A 19892-nucleotide genomic window follows, 5' to 3' on the forward strand; every position below is an offset into this window, starting at 1 on the left:
GAAGTCAGGTTAGATGGGAATGAAGGCCCTCACGAGATACAGCCTAAATTCTACCGAAATTTTAGCATCTGTTCAGAAAAAGGGGTGTCCACAGGATGGTTCTGAGCTCAGCCTGTGGCTCTTTGCTGAGAGGAATTGGCATAGATCTGTTTGCACATGAAATTTATGCCCGATGATGAACAGCAAAAATAAAGCTCTTATAGTAGGTGAGACAAAGCTCTCAGTAAGCAGCTTATTTTCTATTTATCATACTCATTCCATTTAGTCCTTTACAGGCATCAGTGCAATTAATTTTCCATATTATTAGTACACAGAAAAACATTCTTAATAAGGCCAGGGGATGACACAAAAGTGAAGGAAGTCATATCTCTTTGTATGCCTTGTTTTCAGATCTATATTATTTTTACTTTGCCTGATGTTTCTCCCAGCTCCATTCTAACTTTCTTCATTAACTGCTTCCTGATTGCACTTAATTTATTTTAGCGTAACCACTCAAGCCACTGTGATGTTACACCAGAGAGAGGCACAGTGAAGAGTAAAACAACTAGGAAACCAAATCAATGCTATTACTTCTAAAATAAAGAAGCTGTGGCTCGGGGAGCTGCCAGTTGGAAAGCTGTTTTGTGCTTTCTGCCTCTAGCTGCCTGCAGGGCAACACCACTTCCAAGAGGTGGAGCTGGAGGGCACGTTTCTGTTATGCCAGAACCTGACCTTTTTGTATTGGCACCTTGATTTTCTCATGTTTTCTTCTCCAGGATTTTGCTTTTTTGTCGTTCTCCTTCTCATCTGTTAATTGTTTTTACTGCTTCTTTACGTACTCTCCTCTGCAATCTGTCTCAAACTCTTCCTTCCTTTCCAAATGTCCTCCCCCCCTTGCAGTGCCTCGTGGCAAGACTTTTTCACTTGCCTCAGAGTAACAGTACTTTCCTCTTTAACCTAACACTGGCAAACTAATTTTTCAGAGAATTTAAGAATTGAATAGGAACTGTTAACTAGGCACCTAAACCAGGTGATTGTGGCTTTTTAAAGAAATAGTAAAATCCCCCGAGATTTCCAGGATTTATATTTTTTTAATGTCAAGGCTCCTAATCCAACCATCTTTTTTCAGAACCTGTGTCTGGAGCACAGGCAGCTCCTCGTTTTCAGTCCTTTTAATTTTGCCACAACAACTGAACAATAGTCTTGAGTGAATTTCTGTTTTATGAGTATTTAATTAATATTTGACTGTCATTTGATCAGAGTTGGTAAGTTGAACTGATTTTCTGCAGAAAGCCCAGGTAAATCAGCTGCAAGGTGAATGGTTGCCCTGTGCATTTACTGATGCTGTTTTTATTAATCAGATTTACAGACTATCACTAAAAATAGTAAAGATTCTTCTACTGGGCATCAAGACAACAGCAGAAAGCCGAGTGCTGCTCGTGTTCCCCACCAGAAGGGTGGAAAAGCCAGAACTGAAGTGCACCAAGGCCAGGGTGAGTCAGACTCAATGAATTCTTGCAGCGATACGCAGCTGCCGTGCTCTTTTGGGAGACACATATTGCAGGAGTTGCTAGACCAAGCTGTCCCTGAAAGCGAGCATCCTTTGCCAACGGACTGCATCCGGAGAGATGAAGGTGTTTTTGGCACCCAGCCCCACAGCGAAGAAGAATACGAGGAAGATGTTATAGAACCACGAACTCTTAATGAAATAACGACCCTGACGGACAAAACCAGTCCCTGGTCCAGCGTGCTCTCCGAGGTGGAACTGGGCGCTGAGCAGCAGCCCCTAAACGTGGGGCCTGAAGATCAGGGGAATGCAGAGTGTTTGCAGAAAGGGAACAGGAGGAGGAGCAGCTCGTTGGCCAGCGTACCACAAGGTGACAACCAAAGCGTGCTCACCGCTCTTAGCTCATGTATTAGCCCCTGCACAGAGCAGAGCAGTCCTTGGGCAGGAATAGAAGGCTTGAAGAGCTTGAACGGTGTCACAGAAAAAACTGGGAAGGAGCTGCTGTGTTCTGCTCGTTTCTCAGAAGTGCATCGAACAGTTGGTGGCCCTGTAGAAAATGGAAGTTGCAGCTGGGATAGAACGTTTAATGCTAAGCAAATAAAGCAAAATGCAGATTTTCGTGCAGCCTCCGAAGAGCTTCTGGAATTTCCAGGAGTCTTTGGTTTGACCATTCCAAAAACCACAGCGAGAGAGAAGGAAAATGGTGAGGTTTTAGGTGAAGATCGTCAAGATGAGGAAAAAAGTGGTTCCAATGAGATCTGTGCAAAAAGTGTATCTGCCCGAGCAGGCTCAGAAGGAAACGTTGGTGCCTTTTCTGAAGACAGCCATGAAGACCCACCACCAGCAGAGTCAGGAAACTCCGAGAAACCAAAAATTGTTTTGTATCCTTCCCCTTCCTTAAGCACACATTGCATTCAAGGAGCATATCTTACTGCTTAGTTAGAGTTGTGTCAGCCTCAGGAAAGAGAAATTCACTGTGTGGAGCTCTCCCCTGTGAAATAAATCCAGAACTGATGGCCAGGAAAGGTCTGAGAAGTCATATGAAGGATGGTTTGGGTTGGAAGGGGTCTTAAAATCATCTAATTAAGTCCTTGTTGTGTTTCAGGAGTGTAGTGAGGACTTCCTTGCCATTTGTAACCAGTATTCAGTGTTCAGAATGATAGCATAATGATTAAAATTAACGAGTTTCACCATCAGGGATCCACTCGGAGCTGTTACAACGAGGCTCATTGCCCGCCTGCAGCCCAGCCGAGCTTTGTGTGGTCACACACTGCCAAAGGTTGTTCCTTAACAGCTCTGCTCAGACCTGAGCCTGTTGTTGTTCCCAACTTCTTCCTTCCACCCCAGCAGATGGAAGCCTCCATGAGGATGCTCAGCATTTCTTCTCGTCCTTCCACGGTAAGTACGGGGCGTCCTTCCCTTTTTTATCCCAGCTTAACAGAATCCAACTGTTCGAGCAGGAATGGAAGCACTTCTCCCTTCCTTTGCCTGTCAGTGCTGAGGTTAGAGGTCGTGACAGCTGCCAAATCAAGGAGAATCTCTCTGATCTCTCTTCTCTCAAGGAGAAGCATTTTCAAATTCATGATTCAACATTGTCAGTGACACTTGTGTTTGTCCGTGTAGTCAGGGGGGTTGCTCTTTTCCTCCCCTGGAGTCGGTGGAATTACCAGGTGCTCCTCACTTTCTTGTGCTTTATCATGATATAGGGTGCCTAATTTGGGGGATACCTTTAATTATGACTAATTTATACCTCTTAAATTGGGATAAAATAGGGAGTTTGCAGCAGAGAGCACCTCCTTGAGAGGCATTGACTCCTGATCTTCGATGGAGGGAGAGGGAGTAGTAGAAGTATTTACACGGGCTGATAATTGCTTTTATTGCTTCATAAATGTTTTTGTTTGCATAAACATTCACTTGTTGCAGGGAAGTAGAGACCGTTTTCTTTCCAGAAGGTTTGTGGCTCGGATGTTTTGGGGTCTAACTGTTATTCCTGTGCAGCCTCAGCAGGGCTGTGGATGTGGATCTCGGTGCTGCACCATGTGGGCCATTTGTTTACTGCTCCCAGAACAGATAACACGTTCGTTCCCCTCCCTGTGACCTATGAAACAAATGCTGTAAGGAACATTTATGTAATCAGAAGCAGCTTGCTTGATCAAACAGAAGAAAAACAGGCAGGGTCTAATAGCTCCGGAGTAGTGGAAACTATTTGAAATTAATGAACATGTTTACAGGCAGGTAAAATGCATGGATTTTTGCTGTTTTGCGTAGTTAAAATGATCTTTTTTCTTATTTACACAAGGCTTATCCTTTTCTAAAGCCTTTGAAACTTGTTCCTGATGAAAATACAGAACTCTGTCAGAGCAGTCGCAGTCACAGTGTGCTGTCAGTGTCCTTGGATGTAGTTTGACAGTAACACCTAGGCTGCAGTATGTCTCAGTGCTTGTTAAGCATACTTTTCGTGCTATATCTAAACACTTCCGATAAAACCCAAAGCAGATCAAATCCCAAAACCCCAAGCAGAATCTCTGCCATGTTTCTCCTGGGGAATCTCCTTTGAATTCCGTGTTCCCCTCTCTCCATACCCCCTTACTCTCTAATTCACTGCCTCTTCCACATTTTGCTTTCTCTGAAAGCTTCTGCTTCTTCCTGGAAGCACCCTGTCCTTCTCTGCATCAGCAAAGCAGAACTCAGACCTACGGTTTGATGTTAATACCAATTTTATTCTAATTCATTCTTGGTGCAGTGCTAAGCTTAGTGGCTAGGAACACACCCCTAAAACTGATCGATAATTAGGGAGGATATTAGTAAGGCCCCGTTTTGGATATAGCTGACCTTAAACCAGCTTAATTCCAGGAGTAACTAGAGCTAATCTTTTGCAGTATCACTTTTTAGACATCTGTTGAGACAGGACTCAGTGCTGCCCCACACCATCAGCCACCATCAAGCACCCGATGTGAAGAGCAGGAAGCTTTACACTTATGCCCACGTTACGCCGCCGTTCAGGAAAGCTGCTTTCTCTTATTTTTCTTCCTAGCTAGCGCCGAGGGACCTCAGTTTCTAAATCTGGGTTTGTTTAGTTTCCGCACAGTTCAGCAAACGCCCAGCGTGACGGCGAGGCCGAAATCTGAGCTGTTATCATCTGAAGATCAGCAGTCCCCTGTCGCTCACATGGCGCTTGGCAAGTCTCCCTCCTGGCCTTGCTGGCGTTCCTGACACCTCTCCCCGTGGTGCCTGACTCCCTGCTTTCCCTGCCTTTCTCCACAAAGCGAGGAAAAACCGGTGAGGAGGCGAAGCAGGTGGTCACCTCAGAGGAGATGGCAGCATTTTGAGACAAAAAGGTTTTCCCAAGTCGTGCTGCGAGGACTTGTGGGTCTGTGGTGAGAGGTGCTGCAGCAGCTCAGGCCACGTGGCAGGGACCTGAATTTTTCAGAGCCTCACAAAATGTAAAAAAAACAAATGTTTGACCTTTTTTCCTCCACCACATCAGATTCATGTCCAGTTTCTTGAGGTCCTTCCCGGCTTTCCCATTCCACTCTTGTCACCTGCTGTGACCCAGCAGGCCAGGTTCGATTTCTGCCCCGTCTCAAGTTCAGGGAGCAGCTTTGCACTTGTCTCCACTCAGCCCTTTTCCTGGCTGGTCCTGATATAACCTGGGGAAAAACTTTGATGCTAAACTTAACAGCATCCAGCACTGTATTGTGGTTACTTTAAAGCTACAACTATTTTTTAATGAATCAGAGCCATTGTGTAGGTGGCCCAGATTATGGTCCAGATCTTCTTAGTGACTGTAACCTCTGGCCTTGCTTCTCCTCCCTCTCTGCCTGAACTGCATTCATATGTTCTGTGCTATTTTATATATTAGTGATGAGTTTTTGAGGCAAAAAAGTCTTTTTAGATAACATCCACTCACACGGAGGGCACTGCAGCGCTGATTCTGGTTAGGGTTTCAGGTAATCACACGCTAGAGCAAAAAATTAAAACATTATTGCAATGAGGTGCTAGCTGGGAAGCCCGTGTTAAGGTTTGCTGCCTTTCAGAGTGGCCCAGTCTACTGGTGTGAAGCTGTCTGGGGGGAAAAACAAGTATTTAAAACCAGGAGAGTTAAACTTTGCATTAAAATATCTTTATTTTTTCCTCACTTCTACGAAAAGGATAAGAAACTTCCATTGCAACCAATTTTACACAGCATAAGGAATTATTTTGTATGGCTGTACCTTCAGTGTAGACTAGAAACAACACTTTTATAACACAAACTTAGCACCTTTGAGGTGTTTTAAAACTGCAGCTGGCCTGCAAAGGTCCAAACATCCTTTCTTGGTTTGTTCTTGATCTGCTCCCCTTTCAGTTTCAGCCGTGAAAGCTCTTTTTTTTTTTCTCAAGCAAGTTCCCCAGAGCCAGTAAACTTCTCCTCTTAACCTGCTGAACAGAAATGCTGACGTTCTTCTTCATTTTCGTGATCAGAAGCTGTGTTCCCCACGTCTGCCTGGGACAGGGCATGCTGTCTGCGTTGGGACACGAAGCTTTTGCTGTCCAGAAAGCAGAAGTAGGTGCAAGGTCACTGCGTTGTAGCCTATTAACACAGATCTGCTTTCACTCCTGCGTCAGCGTGCAGACAAAACTTGTCCTGCTTGCTGAAAGCAAGGGCTGAAATGCTGCTCGCTGCCAAGGTGCTTACCCAGATTCTCTGACCTTGAAACGAGCCGACCCCCAGGACCTCCAAAATGCCAATAAATCCCTGTGCTTTGCTCGAACCCCTGGCGCACAGCAGGTAGGTAAGCCCAGGCTGGTTTAAGTGTCCTGCCGTATCGCAGCCTCTTCTATAAAAAGGAAAGCAAAGCAGCCTTCTGTGCCTAAGTCCTCTTCTTCTCACATTTTTCCGAGGAAAATGCACCCTAAATATGCAGTGCTGAGGCCAAAATGCTTTGCTAAAATCTGTGTGTGTAGGGAATTTACATATTTCAAAGAAAAATGGCTGTAAAGGGAAGTACAGGAGTACTGGAGCAAAAACTGGAGCAATAGGATTTGGGGCACCTCTCTCTGTCTGAAAAACCGTGCAAGTGGTATCTTTGCAAGCCCACCTCGTTTACTGGCAGTCAGGAGTGTACAAACCACTACCCATCGCCTTGGTGTCATCTAACAGCAGCAGGCAGCTGCTCTCCTGTGGTGTTTTCAGTTTAAGAGCACGGGGCTCTTTTGGGGTGAGCCATCGCACCAGGAGCTTCAAAACATGAGCTGCAAAACACGAGCTGCTGCATCTCCCTGGCAAGCTGTGCCCAGAGAGTCTGTGTACAGCACAAATGCTCGTGAGAGAAGAATTTGGGAACCAGTTTCTAGAAGGCAGGTTCTGCACTGTCCAGGAAACTTTTAGTTTCAGTAATGAAATCTCAAAAGTTCTCCATCAGACAATAGAAACCTGCTCCAATAGAAACCCGCATCTCCTGTAGCATCGCACGTAGCTCCCACGTGGGAATTCCTTGCTGTGTTTGGGTTGGTTTGGCTTTTTTTTAGGCCTTTCTGGGTGAAGGGATGAGGCAGTCCATGTAAATTCTTTGCAGCTACATAAAGCTGGTGGTCAGGAGCGGATGCTGCCTTGGCACACTGACATTGGAAGCCTTTCACCAGCCCTGAGCTCTCCCTGTGAACGTTTTTCTCCATGAACAGCTAACGAGTGCTGCACAGAGACCAGAGAGCCAGCGTGAGCCAACACGGAGGTTTCAGCTGTTTCCCAAACAGTTTGCTCAGGGAACAGGGTGGGAAGGAAAAGCTGCTGACCCGTCTTCTCTGGACAGCCTTGAGCAGAGTAAAAAGGAGGTGGGGTGGCCAGCGAGCACCTCTTTTTCCTCGCTTTTAAGCTCCTGATGTTGCCAGGTGTGTGTTTAATACCTCTCAGCTTCTTACGTTTGGTTTAGGCAAGGTTATCCTAGAACAGAGAGAAAAACAAAGGATTCTTGTAAATATCAATGTATATTTTTCAGAATGATAAGAATTGATGCTGTTTTTAGAGGATCACAGGCCCTAGCTGTTTTCCTGGATGGTCTGAAGTCTTTTGAAGCACTCTGTGTGTCATTTACATCATTCACAGTACAAAACGGGGACTTGGTTTTTAGTTACGATAATTTATAGCTGGTTTGTTGTGAGCCTTTTCTGCACTGCTGGATGTGAAGACAAGCGAGCTGTTCCCACCCGTGTCATCCTTTTTATGGACCAGGCAGCCCGCGAGAAGCGCCGTCGTCTCAGTGAGCATTACCCAGCACAAGAAAAAACCAGACTGCTTGCTCCTAAAAAAGCCGTTTTCCTCCCCAAACATCGCCTTGAGGCGGGGATGGAGGAGGCAGCCCGGGGATGTGGGCCAAAGGCCGGGCTGGTGTCAGCTTTCGGAGGCAGCGCCGGCCTCCTGGAGAGCCTCAGCCCTGTGGGCAGCGAGGTCCCAGCCCCGCACCGCACATCCCACACGGGCACCCGGGGCTGGGTCCTCAGCTGCCTCAGCACCCCAAATGTGGGGCTCGTTGGTCTAGGGGTATGATTCTCGCTTAGGGTGCAAGAGGTCCCGGGTTCAAATCCCGGACGAGCCCTTTTCTTTTGGGACACCAAGGCCAACGGCATCGGGTTTGTGTGGCCAGCAGGGCCTCTGCTCACAGGGAAGCAGGGCCAGGAGCAGAGGGAACGGCCTCAAGTTGTGCCAGGGGAGGCTCAGGTTGGCAATGAGGAGACATTTCTGCTCAGCAAGAGCGCTCAGGCCTTGGGACGGGTTGCCCAGGGAGGTGGGGGAGTCCCCGTCCCTGGGGGTGTTCAAGGAGAGGTTGGACGTGGTGCTTGGGGACAGGGCTTGGTGGTGACATTGGTGGTAGGGGGTGGTTGGAGCAGGTGATCCTGGAGGGCTTTTCCAATTAATACGTTAGGTTTTCACTGAAATGGGAGTTTCTTTGCGCGCTAAAAACCCATGTTTAGTGGCACTGGGACATCTGTGAGGAAGTCCAGCTGCTGGGGGGTCCAACCCCCTACCAAAGCAGTTCCCTACAGCAGGCTGCCCAGGTTGGCATCCAGACGGGCCTTAAATATCTCCAGAGACCCCACAACCTCCCTGGGCAGCCTGTCCCAGTGCTCCGTCACCCTCACCTCTTTTTTCGTGTTGGTTTTCTCTGTGATTCTGTAAAGAGCAAAAATCAAAGCAGCACATGAGGGATGGAAACATTTAAGGGGAAATTATCCAACTGGTTACAGCAGCGAGCTGTGGTGGGGAGCATCAGTCCTCCTGCCTGCCAGGCCGGTGCAGGACCAGGCCGGGTCAGCACAGCCGAAGATTAAATTTGGGAGATGTCGGTGTGGGGTGACAGCCTCTTGGCCTTGTCTGTGTGTGGGAAGTGGAACTGGTGTTAAAGCAGCTTTAGGCTCTTCCCGAGCCTCTCATCCCTCACCCTGGGCTCCAACAAGCACAGCTACACCCAGCCCGTGCAGGGCAGGCCGTGTTTTGTCCCACAGACCTCTTTTCCTTCACCAGCAGAGCTGTCACAGAGCTGCTGCTCGGCGTGCTCGCTGTCTGAACCAGGCAGAAGAATAAAACAGACTGCTTGCTCCTAAAAAAGCCGTTTTCCTCCCCAAACGGTGCCCCTCGAGGCGGACAGAGTGCAGGAGGGCAGGGAGCTGCTCACCTCGGGAGCCCTTCCTGCTGTGCTGGGGATTTCTGTTTCGGTGGGGATGGAGGAGGCAGCCCGGGGATGTGGGCCAAAGGCCGGGCTGGTGTCAGCTTTCGGAGGCAGCGCCGGCCTCCAGGAGAGCCTCAGCCCTGTGGGCAGCGAGGTCCCAGCCCCGCACCGCACATCCCACACGGGCACCCGGGGCTGGGTCCTCAGCTGCCTCAGCACCCCAAATGTGGGGCTCGTTGGTCTAGGGGTATGATTCTCGCTTAGGGTGCGAGAGGTCCCGGGTTCAAATCCCGGACGAGCCCTTCTCTTTTGGGACACCAAGGCCAACGGTGTCCGAAGTGCTCGTCCCCCTGGGCTCTGCTCTGCTGAGGCCGCCCCTCGAGTGCTGGGTTCAGCTTTGGGCCCCTCACTCCCAGAAGGACATCGAGGCCCTGGAGCGTGGCCAGAGAAGGGCTCCGAAGCTGGGGATTTTTGTTCAGTGGTTCTGTTTGAAACGGACACTCAGGTATAACCTGGGAAGGAGAAAATGGGGATATTGAGAAGGATGCTGAGATATTTCCAAAAACGAGGAGCACCCACACCCAGTCCAGGCATCGATGCCTCTCAGTGTGCAGGGTGAGAAAAAGCCCTTGGAGGAGAACCAGTGAGCAAGAAAAAACCTCAGGAGGGTGATTTCTGCCTATCCAGCTGCTCACAGGCTGCAAAATGCACATCCAGCACCGGGCAGAGCTCCCAGATCTCTAAAATTTTGTTCCTTCTCTCCCCAGAGCGGACGCGGAGCTGCGCTGGGAGGGATCCCCTACCGAAGGCCGAACCATCAGAGGCCGGCGCTGGCCCCAGCAGCGATCTCAGAAGAAGAAACCCAAAGAATCGCCCGGATTTTCTCTGCTCAGCTCTCCAAGAAGGATTAGTGAGGGTGAGAGGCCGGCCGCAGCAGCTGATGTCCAAGCCACGGCTCCTGCCTGCCACACAGGGAAAGGCTGAGGCCTCCGGGGGAGGAGAAGGCAGCAATTGGCTTCGATCTCTGATATTTAATTTGTCTAATTGGGGTTAATTTAAAGGGAGGCAGAGCCTGGGGGTCAGCCAAGGGCAACTGAGGGACTGCACCTCACGAGGCCAGCTCCCAGGGTGGCACCTGCTCGATTTCTGAGCCTCATTCCTGTGAAATTTCTCCAAAAATTTCTCCACCCCCTTTTATTTTATTTTATTTTTAACCAGCTGGGTGAAGCGCCCCATTTTGGGGCAGCTCCTTTGTCTTCAACCAGAGGAGGTTGAAGCCATTAAAACCATTAAAAATACCTTAAAAATCGGCCGTCCCTGCGGGGAGCTGAGGGCTGCTGCCTCCCTGCCCGCGTGCGCTGGGGACGGGGAGAGGAGATGAGCTCCCTCCCCGCCTCCTACACCCCAAAATCGCTGCTGGGAAGCAGTTTGGTGATCCTGTGAGTGCGAGGTGCTCGTGTAAATACAGACCAAGGGGTCCTGTAAATTAGTGGGGTGTGTACAGAAGGGTTTTTTCGAGCAGTGTGGCACTTTTATAACGTAAATTATTTTTGTACCTGTTTGATAACGGCTTTGATGCAAACCGAGCTAAGTTATTTTTGTACCAGTCCTCGACCGCTGTTTGTGTTTCAATAAAATTAGGATTTCTTCTCTCCGGGTGAGCAGGGCTTGATCCTACAGCAGCCTCGGGGCCCTCATGTGTCCCATAAAGGTCTGTGCTTTGCGAGGGGACAGCATTGCTGCCTTGCCCAAGGCCGTCCTCTCTGGAAAAAAAGCTGCCTTTAAAACCCCACTTTTGGGGTTTTGGGGTCAGGATGGAGGGAACCAGTTTCATCATCCCTTTTTCCCCCCCTTTTCTACACTTTTGTCTTTCATGGGCCAGTCCTAAAAGCGTAATTCACCACCAGTGTCTCTCTCTTTGCCCCTGCGGGGAGGTGAAACCATTTCCAGAGCCCCTTGGGCTGCGCTGTGCCAAACGTCCCCGTACCACACATCCTCAGCTTCCCCTGCAAGAACAGGAGGGCCACGAGGGCTTCCTCCTCCCCAAAAACCCCAGGGTGGGGTCGGGAGCACCGTGCCAGCACGGCTGTGAGTTTTAAGACAGCAGGAAAGGGAAGAAAAGGGATAATTGTTGAGCTTTCATCCCATCCTCGGCCTCCAGCACTGTCCTGAGCTGCACCCCGAGCCTTTGCCCAGCGGGGTTTTGTTGCACAGAAAGGTTTTTGCTTCGGGTCCTTGCCCTGGGGTCGCTCCACGTGAGCTCAGGGGCCACGTTGTGGTGGCTTTGGTGTAGGAAATCCCGCTGGTAAACACGCTCAGCAGCGAATCCCAGCGGGGCAGGAGCGTTTTTGGAGCAGGGATCGAAGCGCAGCAACCCCCTGGTGGATTCCAGGCAGCTCAAATGCCACCGGGGGACGGGGTTTTGCTGTCACCCGACGCCGGCGGCTGCTGGAACGTCCCCGGGTGCTATATAAAGGGAGGGCCAAGGAGCTGGCTCGCAGGGCGATGGCTGCGAGCAGAGAGGTGTGAGGAGGCAGCCGGGGACGCGCTGCCCCCACGGTAAGGCCCCGGGTGAAGAAAAGGGGGAAGGATTTGGCTTCTGAACCTGTCCCAAGGCAGCCGGAGCCACTCTGGGAAATTGTCACCTCTGTCCCCAACCCGGGAGCCTGGACCGAGCCCCTCCGCCTTCCCTTGCAGCCCCTGTGGCCATGGTGGGCCTGAAGCCCCCCGAGGTGCCCCCGCCGGCAGCCGTCAAGTTCCTCAGCGCCGGGACGGCCGCCTGCATCGCCGACGTCTGCACCTTCCCCCTGGACACCGCCAAAGTGAGGCTGCAGGTAAAAATAAAAACATATAAAACCCCCAAACGGGCTCGTTTTAAGGGGACGGAGGGGGTTTTAAGGTGATGCTGTCGGCGCCCTACAGATCCAGGGTGAGGTGCGGATCCCCCGCAGCCCCAGCACGGTGGAGTACCGGGGCGTTTTGGGCACGCTGAGCACCATGGTGCGCACCGAGGGGCCCCGCAGCCTCTACAGCGGGCTGGCGGCGGGGCTGCAGCGCCAGATGAGCTTCGCCTCCATCCGCATCGGGCTCTACGACTCGGTCAAGCAGCTCTACACCCCGAAAGGAGCCGAGAGTGAGTGCGGCGCCATCCGAGACTCCCCCCCGTGTGGTGCCGCGGGTGCAAACCCCATCCCTGAGCTCACCCCGGTGGTGCCCGACCCTAAAACTCATCCCAAATTTGACCCGTGTGTGAATTCCCGCAGGCACGGGGCTGGGGGCGAGGCTGCTGGCGGGCTGCACCACGGGCGCGGTGGCGGTGACGTGCGCCCAACCCACCGACGTGGTCAAGGTGCGATTCCAGGCCCACGGGGCGCTGCCGGACAGCGCCCGGCGCTACAGCGGCACCGTGGACGCCTACAGAACCATCGCCAGGGAGGAGGGAGTCCGAGGGCTCTGGAGAGGTAAAGGGGTCGAGTTTGGGAACGGGAAGGGAAGAGGAGAAGGGTTTGGGTTGGAAGGGAGACGAAAATCCCGCTCAGCCCAGTCTTGGGCGCTGCCAGGGCTGGGGCACCCCCAGCTCCTCTGGGCAGCCTGGGCCAGGCCCTCAGCGCCCTCAGAGGGCAGAATTTCTTCCCAATTTCTTCCCAATTTCTCCCCGAGCGCCGTCCCCGGTGCCACCGCCCTTTTCCTTCCCTCCCTCCCAGGGACACTGCCCAACATCGCCCGCAACGCCATCGTCAACTGCGGGGAGCTCGTCACCTACGACCTGATCAAGGACGCGCTGCTGCGGGCGCAGCTGCTGACAGGTGAGGCCGGGGGCAGGGGACGCCGCTGGGCGCCGTCCCCGTTCCTAAAACCCTCACGGCCCCGTTTTTTTTTCCTCCCTCTCGTCCCCAGACAACGTCCCCTGTCACTTCGTGGCCGCTTTCGGGGCCGGGTTCTGCGCCACGGTGGTGGCGTCGCCGGTGGACGTGGTGAAGACGCGCTACATGAACGCCGGCCCCGGGCAGTACCGCAACGTGCCCAGCTGCCTCCTGGCCCTACTGATGCAGGACGGCCTCGCCGGCCTCTACAAGGGGTGAGTTTGGGGGAAAAAACCCAAAATTGCCACATGCACAGGCACCGGGGGGTAAAAAACGCAATATTACGGCACGCACGGGCACCGGGGGGGGGCTCAGCACCTTTGGGATGCCCCCAGAAGGGTTTTGGGGTTTCGGGGACGTCCCTTTCAGCCCCGTTTTGCCCCGTACAGGTTTGTCCCCTCCTTCCTGCGCCTCGGCTCCTGGAACGTGGTGATGTTCATCTCCTACGAGCAGCTGCAACGCGCCGCGGTGCTGGCCTGGCCGGCTCCTTCCTGAATCCCTCCAGCTCCTCTCGCCAGCGTGGGCGAGGTGCAGGATTTAATTCCCCTAAATGCTGCGGCAGAAAGGGGGCAGCGAGGCCGAACCCCCCCCGGCACGATGGGGACGATGCCGAGGACCAAAAGGGGCCCCGAGAGGGACCAGCGAGGCGGGCGGAGGCGCTGCAGGCGGCCGCTTGTAGGGACGTGGGAGAAAAGGTGACCAGAGAGGAGTTTAGAGGGGAATTAAAAACGTTTGTAGGGTTTCCAGCCCGGAGAGCATCGCTCCTAGGGGCAGCGGGGACGAGAAGAGTGGGATGGAGAGGTGTGGGCAGGTGGGATGGCGTTGAGGGATGTGGGAATGCGGTGATTCCTGGGATTTCCTCACTGATTCCCCGAATAAATCACCCCTATGGGGTCAGAGCGCAGCGGGACTCGGGGTTCCTTCATCTTACAGAATCGTTAGGGTTGGAAAAACCCTCCAAGCTCATCTGGTCCCCCTACGACCAACATCAGGATGTGAGGGGTTCTCCTAAGGAATAACGAGGAGCCCGGCACTCCTGCTCCCCTAAATCTCCCCCCTGACCCCACAGCAGCGCCCCGTCCCCACAAAACCCCCTGGAAGCCGGGTTTTGGGGCAGAAATCCCTCGTTTTCGCACCGGTCTGGGTGCTGGCAGCAGAGCTTTATTGCCTAGGAGAGCAGCGCGCTCTTCAGGAGCATTTTCTTCTCGGGCGTGAGCTGCCTGGGGAAGCAGATGTTGAAGGAGATGAGGAGGTCGCCCCTGCGCCGGGGCTCTTGGGGCAGCGGCATCCCCTCGCCGGGCACCACCTTGCAATATTTGGGGCTGCAGAGCAGAGGAAGGGGGGGGCTGAGGAGCTCCTGCTCCCCAAATCTGCCCTTCCAGAGCCCCCGCTGCTTCTGAGCGAGTTGCTGAGGAGCAGATTTGCTCCCCCCGTGGTTTATTTTCCCCTTTTCAGCTCCGTCCCTGGAGGCAGGCTGCCCCACCCGCCCCCTCCTCACGTATTTTTTTCCCTTTCAAGCCCCCCTCCGTGCCTCAGAAGCCCCCCAAAAAGAGGCGAGGAGCCCCCCACGGGGTGCAGGAGCACGACTCACTGCACGATTTCGTTGATGGGGACGTTGAGCAGCCGCCCGTCCAGTGTCCTCACCTCCACCGTGCAGCCGACCAGCGCCTGCGAGACACAGCAGAGCCCCGGAGCTGCATTTTTCAGCCCCAAAGGGATAAAAAATACCCTTTGAAATAAAATAATAATAAAAATCCCCCCACCAAGCGGCCTCTGCAGCCTCCCAGCACCCAGCAGCTGCTCTGCACCCATTTCTGGAGGTTTTTGGGGCCCCTCAGAGCGCAGGAGGAGGCGGCAGCTCCTCACCCGCTGGCTCCTCACCTTTCCCAGGGGGATGGTGGCCACGTAGCTGAGGTTGTCGTCGGCCCTTTTGAACCTCAGGTGAGGTTTCTCCCGGACAACGAAGGTGATGTCAGCTGGGATGACGTTGGGACCCTGAAAGCAAAGGGGAAAAAAAGGGAAATGGAGATGGAAAAGCTTTAGATAGGGGAAGGTGACGTGACTGCTTGCTCCCTGCTGGCTGGGGAGAAAAGAAAGGGATTTTCGTCATTTAGGGGGAAAAAAAATGTCTTTATCAAAGTCTCCTGCTGAGCCAAAAGGCTAAAAAAATTAAAATCTTTAATATTAAATATATATATATATATTAAAAAATATTAATATTTTAAAAAATCAACTTTTGCAAAGGTGAGGACAGACGGAACGCTGCCACTTTCGGTTCGTTTTATCCGAAGGAAAAGTCAGACGGAAAGAAAAAACAGAAAGAAAAAATGGCCAGAAAGAAAAAAATGGCCAGAAATTAAAAAAATGGCCAGAAAGGGCTCTTTTTTATCAATTTTTTGCTGTGTTCCTGAGCACAGCAGCACTTCTCTGCTCTGGAGGGATCCGTCGCTCCCCTGCGCAGCCGTTACCTGGTCCCCTTCCTTCTCGAAGGTGATCCTGGTGCCTTGCCTCCAGCCTGGCCGCACGTCGATGGTCAGGATCTTGTCCCTGATGGTGCTCGTTTGGCCGTCCTCGTTCATCACCTTTGGGGGCAGATGAGGGTGAGGAAGAGTTTGGCGAAGCAGCAGAAACCCCTCTATAAATTCAGCCCTTCCCGTCGGAATTCCATCATCTTTTGGGCTCAATTCTTGGTTTTTTAGGGCCCGTGGTGCAGGCCCAGCCCCAACATTTTGGGTTCTGCGAGGGGAAGTCCCCACCCTGCTCATCACGAGCCCTTACCCTGCGGGAGATCTTGATCTTCTTGGTGCAGCCGTGGAAGAGATCCTCGAGGGAGAGGTGGTGGAGATCCCGCACGATTGGGGGGTCCCTGCTTCAGCACGCCGCGTCCTCGCAGCCCCCCGTAGGGCACAACCACCTCGGAGCCGTCCTCAGCGAAGAATTCTGCAAGGGGGGGGGGGTGAGAGGAGGGGAAAATCAATAAAAATAAAAATAAAGTAAAAAAAAAATAAAAATATATAAAAATATAAAATAAAAATATAAATATGAAAATATAAATATAAATATAAATATAAAATATATAAAAATGAAAATATAAATATAAAATATAAATAATAAGCATAAAAATGAGCATAAAAAAGAAAAAGAATAAAAATTAAAAAATAAAAAAATTAAAATATAAAAATAAAAAAATAGAAATATAAATATGAAAAATAAAAAATATAAAAATAAAAATATAAATATAAAATATAAAAATAAAAATATAAATATGAAAATAAAATATAATATAAAATATAAATAATAAGCATAAAAATAAAAATAAAAATAAAAATAATAGAAATAAAAAAGAGGAAGCACCGAGGGAGGAAGAGGATGGAGGAGCAGAAGCAGAGCCCCCCTGGGCAGCAACCCCGGGGCACGTGCGAGCAGCTGGGGAGGGAAATGTCCCCAAAAACCTCAAGATTTTGGGGGCTGGAGGTGGCCTCAGGACCCCGCGGGGAGCCCCCAGAGCCCCACGTACCCGCGAAGGGGTTGTCCCCACCGAAGAACTCCCTGAAGACCTTGTCGGGGTTGTTGTGGAACACGTAGCCGCCCGTCAGTCCAGGAGTCATCATCACCGCCCTCGAGGGGGACGCCGCCTTTGAGGCCTTCTTCTCCAAACCTGTCGTAGACGCCTTTCTTCACAGCTAGGGGACGAGGAGAGACATCAGAGTTTTGTAATTTTATTTATTTTGGATTTTTTGGTGTGGATTTGGGGTGTGGCTCCAGCCCCCCCAGCACTCACGGTCTCCGAGCACGTCGTAGGCTTCGGCCAGCTGCCGGAACCGCTCCTGAGCCCCCGGCTCGCCGCACTTCAGCGGGTGGGAACGCAGCGCCTGCAGGCGGTAACTGCGGGGAGGGAGGAGGAGGAGGGTGAGGAAGATGATGGTGAGGAGGGAGAGGAGGAGGGAGATGGTGGTGAGGAGGGAGATGAGGAGGAGGAGGAAGATGGTGGTGAGGAGGGAGATGAGGAGGAGGAGGAGATGATGAGGAATATGAATTTGATGATGATGATGAGGAGGAGGAGGAGGAAGATGATGGTGAGGAGGAAGACAGTGGGGATGAAGATGGAATATGAGGAAGATGATGAGGAAGAAGGTGATGGGGAGGAAGATGATGGTGAGGAGGGAGATGAGGAGGAATATGAAGATGAGGAGGAGAAGAAGGAGAGGAGAAAAGGAGGAGGAAGGTGATGAGGAGGGTGATGAGGAGGGTGATGAGGAGGATGATGATGGTGAGGAGGAGGAGGAGGAGGAAGACAGTGGGGAGGAAGATGGAAGATGAGGAGGAGGAGGAGGAAGATGATGGTGGGAGGAAGATGGAAGATGATGAGGAAGAAGGTGAGGAGGAGGAGGAGGAGGAGGAGGAGGAGGAAGATGACGGTGAGGAGGGAGATGATGAGGAATATGAATATGAGGAGGAGGAGGAAGATGATGAGGAGGGTGATGAGGAGGATGATGGTGAGGAGGATGAGGAGGAAGACAGTGGAGAGGAAGATGATGAGGAAGATGGGGAGGAAGACGATGGGGAGGAGGAAGACAGTGGGGATGAAGATGGAAGATGATGAGGAAGAAAGTGAGGAGGAGGAAGATGGTGATAAGGAAGACAATGGTGAGGAGGAAGACAATGGTGAGGAAGATGGAAGATGATGAGGAAGATGATGAGGAAGAAGATGAGGAAGAAGATGAGGAGGAAGATGATGGTGAGGAGGGAGATGATGAGGAATATGAATATGAGGAGAAGGAGGAGGAGGAAGATGAGGAGGAGAAGGAGGAGGAAGATGAGGAGGAGGGTGATGAGGAGGAAGATGATGGTGAGGAGGAAGATGGTGAGGAGGAGGAGGACGATGATGAGGAAGATGATGATGAGGAAGATGGGGAGGAAGACGATGGTGAGGAGGAAGACAGTGGGGATGATGAGGAAGATGATGATGAGGAGGAAGACAATGGTGAGAAGGATGATGAGGAGGATGATGATGAGGAGGAAGGTGATGGTGATGAGGAAGACGGAAGATGATGAGGAAGATGATGAGGAAGAAGGTGAGGAGGAGGGAGGTGATGGTGATGAGGAAGACGAGGGTGAGGAAGATGATGAGGATTATGAGGAGGATGATGATGAGGAGGAGGAGGAAGATGAGGAAGACGATGGTGGAGAGGAAGATGATGGTGAGGAAGATGACGATGAAGAGAGCTCATCCCAGAGGAGGATGAAGAAGATGAGGAAGATGATGAGGACAAGGAGGAGGAAGAGGAAGATGAGGAAGACAATGGTGAGAAGGAAGATGATGGTGAGGAAGGAGATGATGGTGAAGAAGATGAGGAGGAGGAAGACGATGGTGATGACGAAGATGATGAGGAGGAAGATGATGATGATGAGAGCCCATCCCAGAGGAGGATGAGGAAGATGAGGAAGAGGAGGAAGACGATGGTGGGGAGGAAGACAATGATGAGGAAGGAGATGATGGTGAAGAAGATGAGGAGGAGGAAGATGAGGAGGGAGATGACAGCGATGAGGAAGATGACGATGAGGAAAATGACAACGATGAGGAAGATGACGATGAAGAGCGCCCATCCCAGAGCCCCACACACCCCCCAAACCCCCTCCCACCTCCCAGCCCCGACCGACTACAGCCCCCCCAAGCCCCGCAGCCTCCCCCCCGACCCCCCCCAAGCCCCCCATGCCCCCCGAGACCCCCTCACGCCCGCTGGATGTCGGCGGTGGAGGCGCCGCGGCCCAGGCCCAGCACGGCGTAGTAATCCTGCCCCATGGCGGCCCCGTTGCTAGGGGCGCGGCGCGGGGCATGCCGGGAGTTGTAGTTCCCCCCGTGCTGTGGCGCCGCCGCCATCTTGTGCCCCTTCTAACGGGTTTAGGATGGAAAAATGATTAAAAAAAAAAAACAAACAAACTGCATTTTCAGCAGTCCCAGAATAAAAATCCAGCTGTCCCTGCTCAACACGTGCAAAATATATTCTGCGTATGGTTTCATACGTATTTAGGAACTGACTGTGGTTATTTCAGTGAGCCTCAAGCTTTACGGGGTTCAGGGTGAGATTTAATCATGGCTCTGTGTCAATAGATAGAAACTCACGTATTTAGCCCCAAAACTGTGAAAAAACAAGGAAACCCTGACGAAAATACAGAGGCCTGGAGCTGATGTAGTCTTTTTAGCTGAGAAAATAAGGAAGCAGACAGGTAGCCAACAGAGAGAGGTAGCCTTGAGCTAGCAGAAGCAAGGAAGATAAGGGATTTAAGTTAAAAAATAAGGAGAAAAACAAGCTCCAGACTGACCTGAAACAGCTCCAGACTGCCCTATAGCAACCTTTTTCTCATTAAGGGTCAGTAACGTTTTATAAATTACACCCATCAAAATGCAAATGTGGAATTTGGTGTCATTTCCCCTCCCCCCAGTCCTCTGTAATGTGTAAACTCAGTAGCAATAATTGCGCTGGAATAGCTGATCAAAAGTAGCCTAAGACATCGTTTTCACAAGTTTGCTGTGTCTAAATAACAGTGATCGAAGTCAGAGGTGTGCTTGCTTTGCAAAAGATCACTAAGCACCTGACTCTGCAGAATTATATATTTAATTACTTAATTGAAAGACCTTCATGTGGATTCTGACTGTGTGCTTATTGGCATGAGGCACACACCTACAGACAACATCTCAGCCAGAGCTTTTTTTTTTATTATTATTATTTTTTATTTTTAAAATTCTCATGAAAACATTGTTCCCCAAGTTACCAAAGCAGCTGCTTTATTTCAGTCCATACCACAGTACAGTCACGGCCACCGTGCCCAATCCCAGTTTAATCCCCCCCTCAGAAACAGCAGTTTTTAACAATAGTTAAAAAAAAATGCTGCAATGCC

At 51.3% G+C, this 19892-nt stretch overlaps 3 protein-coding genes across 3 annotated transcripts in view; 2 read left to right on the forward strand and 1 right to left on the reverse strand.

Annotated features, from left to right (window-relative positions):
- The window catches only part of C2CD3 (C2 domain containing 3 centriole elongation regulator), a gene marked incomplete at its 5' end in the record, with an annotated part of 48225 nt that extends 38046 nt beyond the window's left edge, over positions 1–10179 (forward strand). The window contains 3 exons of the mRNA XM_084294867.1: positions 1341–2367; positions 2791–2884; positions 9897–10179. Of these exons, the coding sequence (XP_084150993.1) occupies positions 1341–2367; positions 2791–2884; positions 9897–10040 (1265 nt within the window). The 3' untranslated portion in view covers positions 10041–10179. The remainder of the gene's footprint in view (positions 1–1340; positions 2368–2790; positions 2885–9896) is intronic.
- A 1353-nt stretch (positions 10180–11532) lies between these two features.
- On the forward strand, positions 11533–13896 carry LOC311217294 (putative mitochondrial transporter UCP3). Its single transcript, XM_084299248.1, has 7 exons — positions 11533–11688; positions 11827–11963; positions 12052–12262; positions 12393–12590; positions 12834–12935; positions 13027–13207; positions 13382–13896. Exons 2-7 carry the CDS (start codon positions 11838–11840, stop codon positions 13485–13487), a joined length of 924 nt encoding a protein of 307 aa, XP_084155374.1. The 5' UTR covers positions 11533–11688; positions 11827–11837; the 3' UTR covers positions 13488–13896.
- Positions 13897–14037: 141 nt separating this feature from the next.
- Positions 14038–18888, reverse strand: DNAJB13 (DnaJ heat shock protein family (Hsp40) member B13). Its single transcript, XM_084299291.1, is given in 9 exon segments — positions 14038–14314; positions 14584–14987; positions 15461–15574; positions 15771–15857; positions 15859–15932; positions 16510–16585; positions 16587–16675; positions 16774–16877; positions 18728–18888. Coding segments are annotated over 9 exon segments (1248 nt in total). The 5' UTR covers positions 18874–18888; the 3' UTR covers positions 14038–14160.
- Positions 18889–19892: the final 1004 nt, after the last annotated feature.

This window comes from Netta rufina (assembly GCF_964035555.1).
Source record: "Netta rufina genome assembly, chromosome: 1".
Lineage (NCBI taxonomy): Eukaryota > Metazoa > Chordata > Aves > Anseriformes > Anatidae > Netta > Netta rufina.